General features: G+C 41.6%; 1 protein-coding gene across 1 annotated transcript in view; it reads right to left on the bottom strand.

The window, feature by feature from the left end:
- LOC103380052 (nardilysin-like) overlaps positions 1-2358 on the bottom strand; it is a 34320-nt gene extending 31962 nt beyond the window's left edge. Inside the window, exons 1-2 of the mRNA XM_008311854.2 lie at positions 1558-2358; positions 308-644 (exon numbers count right to left, since the gene is read on the bottom strand). Coding sequence (XP_008310076.1) covers positions 308-495 — 188 coding nt within the window. The 5' untranslated portion in view covers positions 496-644; positions 1558-2358. The remainder of the gene's footprint in view (positions 1-307; positions 645-1557) is intronic.
- Between the last annotated feature and the right edge of the window lie 10324 nt (positions 2359-12682).

The following is a 12682-nucleotide window of genomic DNA, read 5'->3' as shown; positions in this document are numbered from 1 at the left end:
TTCAGCTGGAACAGCTGCTCAGAATCATTTTTGTATCTAGGTCTTTTTTTTTTTTAAAACCCCTTTCACATTAAAAAAAAATTTAAAAATCACCTCCTCTGATGTGAATCAGTGCTTATGAAATTATATTAATGATGGCGACAGAGAAAGCACTAACCATATAAAATAGGGGACCAAGTAAGCTAAGTATGCGGTGTAACTGTGAAACAGTAGAAAATTTGAATACTCAGGAGGATGGAAACAGCCTGTTTTTAAGCTTTAATGTAGATATTACTCTTCAAAATTGTCCAATACTAGAGCCCTTTACCTGTACTGTTTGGGGTCACTGGGGGACTTGATGATCTCTCTGTCTCCAATATTGTCCTCCTTTCCTTCTGTTTCGCTCGCAGCCAGGCTCACCTCGCGAGACACAGACTGTGTTTCTTGAGCTGAAGCCTGTACCACACCTGAGGACTCAGACGCCATTGTGTTTTTTAACTTGTTTGTTGGCGGCATGCTCGGCAAAGATGATGAGAGTTTGGCACTGTGGGCTGACAGCCAGGCGCGACCATAAACAACAGGACAGCTAACTGTCAACGGTAATTTACTCCTCAGCACGGTCACACGCCGTGTCAGCCTGAACAGGGCAATGATGAAGACCCTCCCTGACAGACAAAGAGAACTCAGTCAGAGCCACACAAGCACAGGGTATACAAGGTGTGTGTATGTGTATGAAAATGTAAACCTGACAAACACACAGACGTAGGAGCAACACTTTTGTGCTGCTATTCTTGCCAAAACACATTTCCTGCCCTGATGGATGGATTTGAATGTTGTTTTGTTTTTGTTTTTAACAAAACTATAACAATGACTGGCTGGTGTGTGAATTCAATATATTTAAGATAAAATACATATTTTGACAAAGGCCAATGTCAGACTGTTAACGCAATTACATGGATGTCACCCAACATCAACACAACTTTTTTTTAAAAACATACGGTTTTAATCTTTTAAAAACCCATACAAGTGACCAGCAAAGAAAAACCTGTAAGAGTATGACATTTTGTTAAACCAACATTTTGCAAAAAAAAAGAAATGGCCAAAATGCTGGCATAAAGATTTTGCCATTTTTGTACCCTCAGCCTTCACACAAGTCACTTCACTTTGTAGGTTTTAACATTAATTATCACGTTAAGAACGTCTGTATGATATATATCAGTGTTGACAAAGCAGTGTTAGAATAATAAAAACAGTCACACAACACCAATATCACAGACTGCCTGGTGTTTTGCATTCTATTTTAACTCGATGTCCGTTGAACAAACACATATATAGAGACACACAAACACAGAGACACACTGTGCGTAACCACGCACACACACAGACACAGAAATACCAATGGTCTTTACACAGAGAGAAAAGTAAATTAAACGTCCCCAAGTCTTCGAACGGAGGACCTACTAGTTATTTTTCTTACATACTAGGCTGAAATAACTATAAACACGTTCACAAAGTAATAAGACCATGTAAAAAGATGAAAAAACTTTGAGGTACAGCAAGTAAAGCCGGCATCCATACCTTCCTCCCTGTTCGGCTAAAGGGCCTCAGTGATATGTGAAAGCTATGGACGTCCCAACAAGGCGAGCTCTGATTGGCTGAACAGATTGACATCGTTTTTACTTCGGTTCTGTGATTAGATGTTCAGGCAAAGGGGCGTGGTTACATCGTAGCCATGTGTGTTGAATTCCGGAAGTCGGTGCACGGGCTGCTGCCGCTGTTGCTGGAGTTATGATGATGGTGGTGATGACTTACCGGCCGTGACAAGTGAGGCTTCATCACCTTCCTCCACCTGGAAGGAACCAGGCAGCTGTCTTCCGCCATCTGCTCTCGATTATAACTGCTAACCGGAGAGTGTTCAGCCCAGCGTTTGTGACTGTCATAATTAATAGGCCGTTTTGGTTTGAAAGCTCCTCAGAGCGGTCACTCATCAGTAATATATCCACACGACATCTTGAGTGTGCTCAGTGGAAACTGGACCCCCTGCATATTTCTAGTGCACCTGCGATAGGCGCCAGACTGGGATGATTGATTTAGGAGCCGCTAGGTGGCAGACATAAGCTGCGAGGCAAAATTATGCAAATTCGCTCATACTAAACAGCTTCTAGCGTGTACCGTAAAATAGACTTTAGTGCAGTTATACCCTGCGAACAAAGATATGTAAAGGTACACTATGTCGGATTGACTGACCTCTAGTGGTAACGTGTAATGTTGCACCCCTTTGTTAATTTGTTCAGGTATGTGGAAGACACACATTTGTTGGCCTGATTTACATTCCTCACCAGAATAAAAAAGGTACTTAGTTTAAGATCTCTGGTGAAATAAGAAATCCAACATGGCCTCCAAGATAGTCAAGCCAAAAAATCGTGTAATTATAAATCGGCAGAAAATTCTGGCAGATCGTTTTTTTCTTCAGGTAAAATTACAATCATTAGATATGACCTTAAATAGGTTTTTATTCAATTTCTGCCCATAAAAATGTGATAGAAAGTTTATTCAGTTAAAACTGGAACACAGCACTATAGAAATAACATATTTACCAATATTTTATGATTATTACTAACTTTTGAAGGTTCACTTAATGTCTTTTACTCACACAAACCAACAGCTGACATATTTTAATGAAATGTAGCTAAATCTGTGTCGCATGCGGTCAGTAAAAAATAATAATTTAAAAAAATGTCTTTAAATTACCTAGATTTACTGTACGTATTTTTTTAAATGAAATGAAATGCTCTCCACAATAATAGAAAAAACAGAAGGCTCTCCAATTGTTGGCCTATTTTATACTAAAGGTAAAAATAAATACAATCTGCTTTGTCTGGTAAACTGTGTACTTTGTTTTCTTCTGTGCTTATTTTGTGAGTATCCCATATTTATTTTGATATTGTTGCCCTATATGACTTAACTCTTTTTGTCTCTGTACATTTATTTCACACAAGAATGTTGCACCTGAGGCAACAACCTATATAACCTACGCTTTTAGCCAGCTCGGCACAGCTGAAAGATTTAAAACAAACTTTCACGACTCTCTCTTCCACCATTCTGCCAGTTCTGTGTGGTTTGTTCATCTGGGGCTTTGTGGAATCATTGCAGTGCAGGATGCCCAAAGCACACCTTTAGTCAAAATGCACATAAACAGCAGATTCTAAAGCTACTGAAACTCAACCATTTTCATTCTAAAGCTGCAGTGCGTAACATTTGTTGAATAATGTGACCAGTGACATTTGCACGTAAATGTCACCAGGTGATACCGTAGGATCAAAAGACTGAGAAAAACTAAACTGATAGCAGTGATCACTATTGTGGGAAGTTATCAGACAATGAGTTTAAAGTAAGACTTTCTTTTTTCCAAAATACTTTTATACAATCACTTACATACTCTGGAAGAATAAGGCCCTGTGATTGGTTCCTATCCTGTGATAGCATGGTATTAGCTAAGGATGTAAACAAAGCCCTGAGTAAGGGCAAGTTTCCTCCTCCTCCTCCTTCTCTCCGATCACTTAAATTACATCAGGCTGAAAGGTTATTATGGAATTATTGATCATAACAAAACACCGCCGGCTCTACCTTTAACTGGTCTCTGCAACTCTCAATTAGAAGAAAAAACAATCTTTAAACGTGTGACATTTATAGCAGCAGTTATCAATGTAGATTGATTTGAACATTTTTGTTGTGCTTATATTTTTTTGTGGCAGTTGTTCAGTCAGAAACGAGCGTGAGCTCCAAGTTGTACAGGTTGAGGATTAATGTAATCCACTCCTCCCTCCACACTCCTGTGTTTTGTAGCCCTGACCTCAGACCACGTTGTACAAGAGTTAAAAGCAATAAGATGTAGTTATTTTTTACTACGTGTTGCAGCTTTAGATGGATGCCATAAAAACGGACTGAATGTACAATGTTGGCCAAATGTAGGGATTTTTCTGGAAAATATTTGTCGCTTTTGACAGTTACCTGAGTGTCACTGACTTCATGCCACAGTTTCTGTGACACGCATTAAGTATTTTTAGGCAACTATGAGCTGACATGTGGCAATTCTTTGGCCAAGTTGTCCAACACTGGCAACCAGGAGCAGGCTGCCATATGCCGTTTAAAAAGTGTGACATATGTCATAATGTGGTGCACAGATATTTTGCCATGTGGTTTTAATTTGAGTAAAAGTCTTCACAGGATTGCTTTCTTGTACTGACCTAATTTAGCGTGCCAAATACAAAATACAAACACTCAAATCATTTTGCTGCTGCTGTAATGCCATTTCCTTCATTAAAAGAAATTCCCCATGGTGCAATTGGTAGGGAAAAAGTGGGATTTTCCTAATGAGGACTTCTTCAATGAAGTAAAATGCAGAACCTTAAACCTGCTCGTCATCGCCAAAATGGTTTGAAACAAAATCCATATTGTGAATAAGTCGCACTGACATTTTTTTACTGCCCCGCCTCAGCGTACGCTCTGCGGCGAGTTGGCATTTCACCCCTCTGCTGTGCCAATATGTCCTTCCCCTCTTCACTCACTCAGTCACTCACCATCTCGCACTTTCTGTGTCTCTCACTCTGTCCAAAGCCAATCTGATTTGCCCCTGGGCTTCTGTCGGCAGAAAGAGGTGATAAACACTGCAACCATGACAACCGGCGAGCCAGACACACGCCTGAGTTCCTGTATCTTAATGGCTTAACTTGGCAACTCTCCTGCTTTAACACATCACGTCCTGCCGTCACCTGAGTTCATACTGTACTGATACACAAAACGAGGCCAGCGTGTTTGCACTGAAGTTTTTTCATTGTCTTGGGAGCTAAGTTTATCTGTCAACATCCAGTCAACATCCAGACCAAAACACTGCTGCACTTCCACTTAAAACAACTTAGAACAGAGGTATTAGTCACGGCAGCAACGTTTCCTCAGCTCGATGAAAATTAACAGAAATGTTTGCATATTGATTTCTCTTAAGCAGTCAGGCCGAAAGTAAAAGTACTGAGCCTGGTAGTCCTGAACATAAGCTATCAATCACTAATGGAGCCCTTGTGAAAATGCCATGAATGATATTTTCAGAGCGCAGTAGCACACACAGAGCCATTGTTTGACTGAAATAACTGGGCTGTGTGGAGAAGAGAAGAAAAGAAAAGAAAAGCAGGCGAGGCTGCCAGGATTCAGTGTATAAATGTGGCACAGAACACTATTGGTACTGTTGATTTTACATCAAGGAATTGTGATTGAGTTCTTATTTTACCCTGAAGCTGGTGCCTCATAAGTAACGCTCAAGAAATGGCTGTGGTTCAGGAGCTGCAGTACATTGTCTTTAGAACCAGAGTCAGACGTCTGATTACAGTGTCTGATACTGTAGTCTAAATGCCAATGTGTCCCTGGAAACTAGTAAAACACAGTGTAGACTAAAGCGCTTTGAGTAACTGTTAGTACTTGAAAAAAAAAACACTATTTACAGTAAACTCAAAGAGACTTTTGAAGTACTGTTTACAGGTAATGAAAATGTACTCAATGGCTATACATATTTAATATATTTGTAGTCTACCTGTTTCATATACTCATTAATTAAAATAAGATAAACTAAACTATGCTAAGCTAAGCTAGGCTAAACTAACTGTGATGAGCGAAACTATATTTTTCCAAGTTTATTTAAGACAAACTAAACTAAACTCAAAATAAAAACTATGTCTAAAGAAATTATTTACCTTAATACTTTATTTTATTTGATTTATTTTTTCATTTCATCTTCATTGTTTTTACTGCTTTACGTCATCAACCTGTCTACTGTAAGTTCCGTTCTCAGACAAATGGATAGGCTTGGATCAGAAAAGACACAGCGGCACAGATTCAGAGAAAATTATCAATATGGATTTCTCTCTCATTCACGATTCCCTGTATGAAAACCTTCAGAGCTTAAGTGGTTTAGGATTAGCGATGGATTGGACAGGCCCCAGCCCACCCTTAATGCCCATTCACGTATGGCCTTTTCATGGCAATGCATATGGTATTAGATGTGCTGCGACATGAGCTGCAATAATTCCTCATTTTATTTCATATTCTTTTTCCACTTTTGTGCTTCTCCCTTCGCTCTCGCTCTATCCCTCTCAACGACCGGGTCCAAATTGAAGCTCAGATCAGGTACGTCCTCAGGCCGCTCCAGAAAAATGTGTCTGCATGGAAACACAATGAGGAATGCAACCAGCTGAATCACTGTAGGTATTATAAATCTGTGCTCTTCAGTCATCTCTGTGTAAAGTCGCTGGATACGACGGCGGCAGCAGCAGCAGCAGCAGCAGCAGCAGCAGCAGCAGCGATGAGAGACTTTACCTTAACATTCCAAGAGGGCAAGGTTCCCATAGCAACTGATCTGAATCGTAATTAAAACAGGAGATTTGATTAATTAGTTCACTGCTGTGTGTGCGCGTGTGTGCGTGTGTGCATGTGTGCTGTTGCATAGGGAGGTTTGGGAGTCATGTTTTTGTGAGTCACAATGTATCTTGTGTGTAGTTATGCCCTGTGAGGAGGGGGCTGAGTTGCACGTCGGTATTTTACTATGTATTTATGGCTGTGTTCATGAGCTCCGGGTAATTGTGTGAATCATCACGCGCGTGTGTGTGTGTGTGTGTAGGGAGGTTATAGCTATACTTGTGAGGACTCTTCTCCCGTGGGTGAAGATGTTGTCCTTGCAGGGACATGTCTCAGGTCTTTACTGAAGGTTTAGGTCAGAGTTAGGGTTAGAATTATTGTCGTGTTAAAGTCAGGGTTGAGATTCAGATTCAGCATATGTTTGTGATGGACAAGGTCAGAGTGAGGGGCTAGGTATATATATATATATATATGTATATATATATATGAACTGATCTTAAAACAAAAAACAGTGTGTGTGTGTGTGTGTGTGTGTGTGTGTGTTCCCCTCTCCCAGGAGGTTTGTCCTTGCTGCCGTACCACTGTGTGAATTAGAGGTGAGTCCTCTGGAATTGCCCTCTGCTTTTAATCTGGAGTTAATGACAGGACCATGTTGACCTCCTGGCTTGCCATCCTCCCCCGGCTGCTCTCCCCTCCACATCTAACTCCTCTATCTGTATCCCTTTCACATGTCATCCATTAACAATTCCCACGACTTATTTATCGTCCCCCACAAACTCTGTCTCCCCCTCCTCCCTTTTATTTCCACCACTTCCCACTGTGCACAGGGTGCCCTTGTCTGCCTCTGTGATTGCCTGACCCAAAAGGAACCAAAACACAAATTAAGGGACTGTTCAGCAGTATGTGGGAAATGTAGCTCTGTGGCTTTTCTGCCCCGTGGACTGGCAGCGGGTAAAGGTTTGCAAGTCTTGAATATGAGTCTTCATTTATGCATGCCTGCCAGTCTCAGGGGAATGTTTCTGAACAAAGGTATCATTTGAAGAGAAATGCAAAAATGGAACGGACAGCACAATGGAATAAGCAATGAGAAGAATGCCACGTCAACCAGTCTGAATCAACAATAAGTCACTGGAGATTCAACAGTTAGACTCGGGCTGCAGGCAGCACTGAACAGAACTGAACACATACCTGTGCATTTCCATGTCTGGGGAAAACAAACAAACTAGAATCCTTAATTGATTGTCCCTTCCAAAGTATGGACACAGTCAGGCCACAGACAATATGCAAGTAATTTCTACAGCGAATTAAAAAAGAAAAATCATTTTGTGGCAAAATAACCGCATTTATTTACATTTCTGGAAAGGATTTAGTGGAAGATTATGTAAATGATTGAAGGAATTTATTAAGCCTCCAATAATCCTCATCTTTAAAGTGTTATATGACTAGTCAGATGTTTTCTAATGATAATGATGAATGAATAATGATTCACAAGGCTCCTAAAGGGGCTGGGCACCAACTACTTTAAAGGGTTTTATGGCTCCTTTTATGTTGAACATGAGGTTTGTTATCTCTGCGGCTTTTGTTGCAGTCAGAAGGTACTTGTCAATATCCTTTGTGCTCGTGCTCTGCACAGACTCCTCTGGTGTGTTGTGTGTGTGTGAGATTTATCATTGTTTCACTGTCAGTCGTTTGGCTGCTGTCATTGATGATTGGGCCTTAATTAAAGGGCAGCCCTAAAAGTTTGTGGACAGCGACACTCTGCTGCGTCTCTGCCCTACAGAGAGGCTGGTGAGTTGTGAAAAAAACAACAACAACATGTTGTTACTTCATCAGTATGTCGGCCTGTGTTCAAGACTCAAGTGTGTGTGTGTGTGTTCACTCATGCATGCATTCCAGTCCCGGGAGATATCATTTGAACAAAAGGATAATTTGGAGAGAGCTGCAAAAATGGGTTGGACAACAAAAGAGAATAAGCCATGGGAAGAATGGCTTGTCAACCCGCCTGAATCAGCAATAGCCCACAGGAGAATCAAAAGAAAATGAAGAAGAGAGAGAGAAAGAAGGACAGCAGAAAAATAAACAGAAACAGAGGGAATATATGTACAATCTGACAGAAATACCTCAGAATACAGAAGGAAAAAAAAATCATTGGAAGAATGTGGAGGAAGGGGCTGAAATGAAACAGCATGAATTATTTTTCATTTCAGCACTGGACAGCTCCCCATGCAGCAAACGGCTCACACACTGCTCAGTCTCTCAGCCTTTGTTTTGCCAAACTTCCAGCCATTTTATTTTATTAACACTTTATTGGCTTTTTTGGGGGGGAATATTTTCTAAATTCTTCAAGCTAACTTGTTAACTTTCCTTAAACTTTTTTCTACATCCTTTAGCGTACTATTTGACTTCATTTAAACTATCTTCCTTTTTGCTGCCTTGTTTTGAAGATCTCCTCAGTTATCTTTCAGACACATTTTTGTTAGAGTAGTTTCCCCTTATTTCTCAGTTAATCTGAAAAAGCATCAAGAAGGGGACTGAAACAAAAGGGATTAAGTCATGGCACAACAGAATGTCAACCAGACTGAATCAGCAATAGCCCACAGGAGAGTCAAAAGAAATACAGAGCACGGAGAGGGAGAGAAACAAGAAAACTGAGAGACTCAAGGAATGTAAAAGAACAGAATTTCCATGTGTGATCTGAGTGAAATAACCCAGATGGAGGAAGGAAAATTGCCGTGGATTAAAAAGAGGCTGGAATGAATTTTTATAGTTTCAGCACTGGACAGCTCCGTGTTTTTATTTTAAGCTAGTTTTGAGTCACTCATAATCTTTCTGGACTTGTCTTGATTATTTAATAACAACTTTAGGATCTATGTTCTTGATAATCTTCATGGTTACTTTAAGTTTACGTGTTGGCTATAATGGAATCTCTATCTCTGGGTTCACTGTCCTGCTACTTGTTGCTTTTTGACTACGTTAAATGTTTGCTTTGCCTAATGTTTTACTTGCTGCTAAACTGTAGCAGATTGGTGTACTCTAATTGAGCTATTTCCTGCCTAGCTTTTAGCACTTTTTGACTAAGCACAGCTCCCTTCCTCTTTCCATAATTTATGCTATTCTCTATTATATTTGCGTAATAGGTTTAAACCTTCATTGCACAACAGTTTTTTGGACAACAGTGCAAAAGTATTGTCAAATCAGAAGATGTTCAGCCATGAAGCACCAGGAGGTCAGTGTCAGCCGGAGCCCAACGGAAATTCCAAAGGAACTGAAGGGAGAAAACGAGAACACAGAGAGAATTAAGGAATGAAGAAGAATGAGCGGAACAGAAGGAATCTTTGTAGGATCTGACAGAAATAACTCAGATGGGAGATGGAAAAAGGATTTGGAAAAGGGGAAAAAAGCGGAGGAGGCTGAAAGAGGTGGCTGAAATGAAACAGCATGAATCCTCATCCATTTCAGCAGCGGACAGCTCCACAGACAGCACTAGGCCAGTATAAATAGATCCCCTACTTTAGAGGCCCTCGTCAATGTTCCCAAAAAAGGTGCTTTATGTGCTCAGAACAGCTTCTGCCCCAGGAGAACAGACAAGCAGGTATCTGATGGTGCCTGATAACCATCTTCTTCTGTTCCTCTCCGTTTGTTTTCTTAATTTAGGAAGCCTCCACAGTTCAAAGACAGCACCGTGGAGAGGGAAGCTGGAGTCTTTTTTTCCCCACCTAGATTCTCTGTCACGGCCATGGTGGATGATGTAGCCTCAGGTCTAGGATCAGGAGCTGGTATCACCAATCACAATGCATTAAAAACAATTTATCTCCAGCACAAAACCCAGTGCACCGTAGAAACTTATTTACATACGCATGCTGCAGCCTCGCGAGGTGCAGTCCTCTCAAATGCCTGGCTGCGCCTGTAAGCAATCTCTACAGATGCATGTAATCGCATGACTGTGCATACGTGCCTCACGTCTACCGGCCTGTTTCCACTGCGAGCGAGCATTAAGTAGCCTTGTGGGGAAGCTGTAATACAGCCTAATGCACCTGAGAGCCCTGAAATCTATAACCATCATCTACATCTTCCTGATATTACTGGAACCGTCTCTGTTACTGTTTCTGATAGGAATCTCCTGGGAGAGCTTTCCACTGCACTGTTGTGGGGAGAGGAAGTAGTAGAGAGCAGAGAGAGAGCGGGAGAGAGAGAGAGAGAGTGAGGAAAGAGAGAGTGAGGAAAGAGAGAAAGACATGCTCCTCTCCATTTCCTCAAGGTGATTCACCTTTAATGCACGCTGAAATCAATGTGAAATTGAACTGAAAATTGAACTTTCAGCCCAGTAAATGTAGAAGACATGTTGTTATTAAATCTTTTCCTATAGCCATGAAATGACCTGGCTGTTATTTGAACACTTCCCAACACCATGTCCTTAATGTAGGAGCTCCCCGCCCACAGTGTCCAGGACCCCCGGGGGTATCACGAGTGCCCTAACTGTCACTTATTATATGGAGAGGCATTGATGGAGAAGCAGCCACGTAGCAGCAGCAGCAGCAGCAGCAGCAGCAGCAGCAGCAGCAGCAGCAGGCTGTGATTAGCTGCTGGAGGAAGCTGTGTGATGGTGGTGGGGCAGATTGCCCTCAATCTAAGTAGCATCTGTTGCACCCGCCACCTCCATTTGGTAGGACAGGTGTTTCAATAGAGGACTTTCAGGCCTCCAGGCCCACACACACCCTTCTGGACATTTCCTGTTAGAAAATCTTGTTAGGACTGTAATCGGGGGATGAAAGTTTTGTAGTAATGAGACAGAGTGTAATTTCTAACAAATGTCTCCTTCAACACCTCCCGTTGGCTGCAGCCATCAGGGGTTTCCTCAGCAGATCATTTGCCTCCATGTCACACGGTAACTCTTGCCCTCTCCTCTACAGATACAACAAATATCTTCAGGTCCTCCTCAACTGCGGCCATGAATCTTCCCAGGGTCGTACCTCTTGTATTCCAGCCTGGCAGCTTCATCTTCAACATTCAATGTCTGATTTATTCACTGGTTCTCCTCGGCTCACGTCCAAACCATTTCAACCTTGCTCCTTTAACTTTATCTCCAAACTGCTCAACCTTAGCCGGCTCTCTGATGTGTTCATTTCTAATCCTGTCCATTCTGGTCACATCTCATAAAAATCTCCTGTATCTTTATTTCTGACACTTTCAGCTCAGCCTCCTATCTTTTGGACGGCGTTTCTGTCTCCAAAACTCACATGAAAGCAGCCAAGAAAGAAGACTGAGGCTCCGTCAGAGCTGACATGGATCAAAAAGAGAAACCAGGTCCTCTTTGAAAAGAACTCAGAGTGTGAACACAAAAAGGAACAGAGTTCCTTTTCTGTCTGTACACCTTTCGAAAAAAGTGAGGTTTGGTTCTAGTTAAAGGAGAGTATAACAAAAAAATAGCATATTTGAGTTCCTTCTTACAAAAAAAAAAGAAAAAAAAAACAACACACAAAACTTCCTCTTCCTCCCCTGAAGGGGGAGCATGAAACACAAATGTGTCATCAAAGTGGACAGTTCTGGGACTGGACAGTTGTCCTGCCCATCAAAGGGACACATACAAAGACAGAGACAACACTTCACACTCACATTCACACCAATGATTGATTCAGACTGTTCTTTAATCCACACAGACACACAGAGAACGTACCACCACTGTTCATGTTCAGAAATGTTTGCCCACAGCTGTAGAGGTAAGTGACACACTGGGGTCCACACACCAGGGTTTTATCCATACAGACGACAGAAGGTAATAACCTACACTGTGGTCTGGAGTCTGACCCTTGACCTACAGTATTCTTTGCTTTAGGATTTGAACCTTAGCTGACAACCTTTGGGTTCAATCACTGTCACTTATATGTTGTTATTATGACTTCTGAGAGTTTTTACTCTTAAAAACTCAAACTATCTGGAAAGGTCAAGTGAGGAAATACTGAAGGGGGCAGCACTGAGACGCAAATGTACTATACGTTTCCTCCTGATTAGTCTTTGATTTGTTTTCGGAGCTGGACAAACGACCTTTCTAACTTTTATCAGTGTGAGTTTTCTCTTCCTGGTGGTCATCATTAGGAAGTTCCTGTCCGGAAAGTTCCAGACTGTAAAAGACGAGGGTTTGGTCGAGATTTACAAAATTAGTGCAAGTTAGGAAAGTGTTCTATTAAGAATAGCAGTGCGTGTGCGCGCGAGTGCGCCAGCTGGCACGAGTCTCCATGGTAACAAACACAGGTTTCACGAAATCCGTCGGTCGGAGCTTCGGGGCGAGAGGAGGAGGAGGAAG

The sequence above is a fragment of the Cynoglossus semilaevis genome, chromosome 1 (assembly GCF_000523025.1).
Source record: "Cynoglossus semilaevis isolate Cse_v1.0 chromosome 1, Cse_v1.0, whole genome shotgun sequence".
In the NCBI taxonomy this organism is placed as follows: Eukaryota; Metazoa; Chordata; class Actinopteri; order Pleuronectiformes; family Cynoglossidae; genus Cynoglossus; species Cynoglossus semilaevis.
This window is presented reverse-complemented; position numbering and strand designations above follow the sequence as displayed.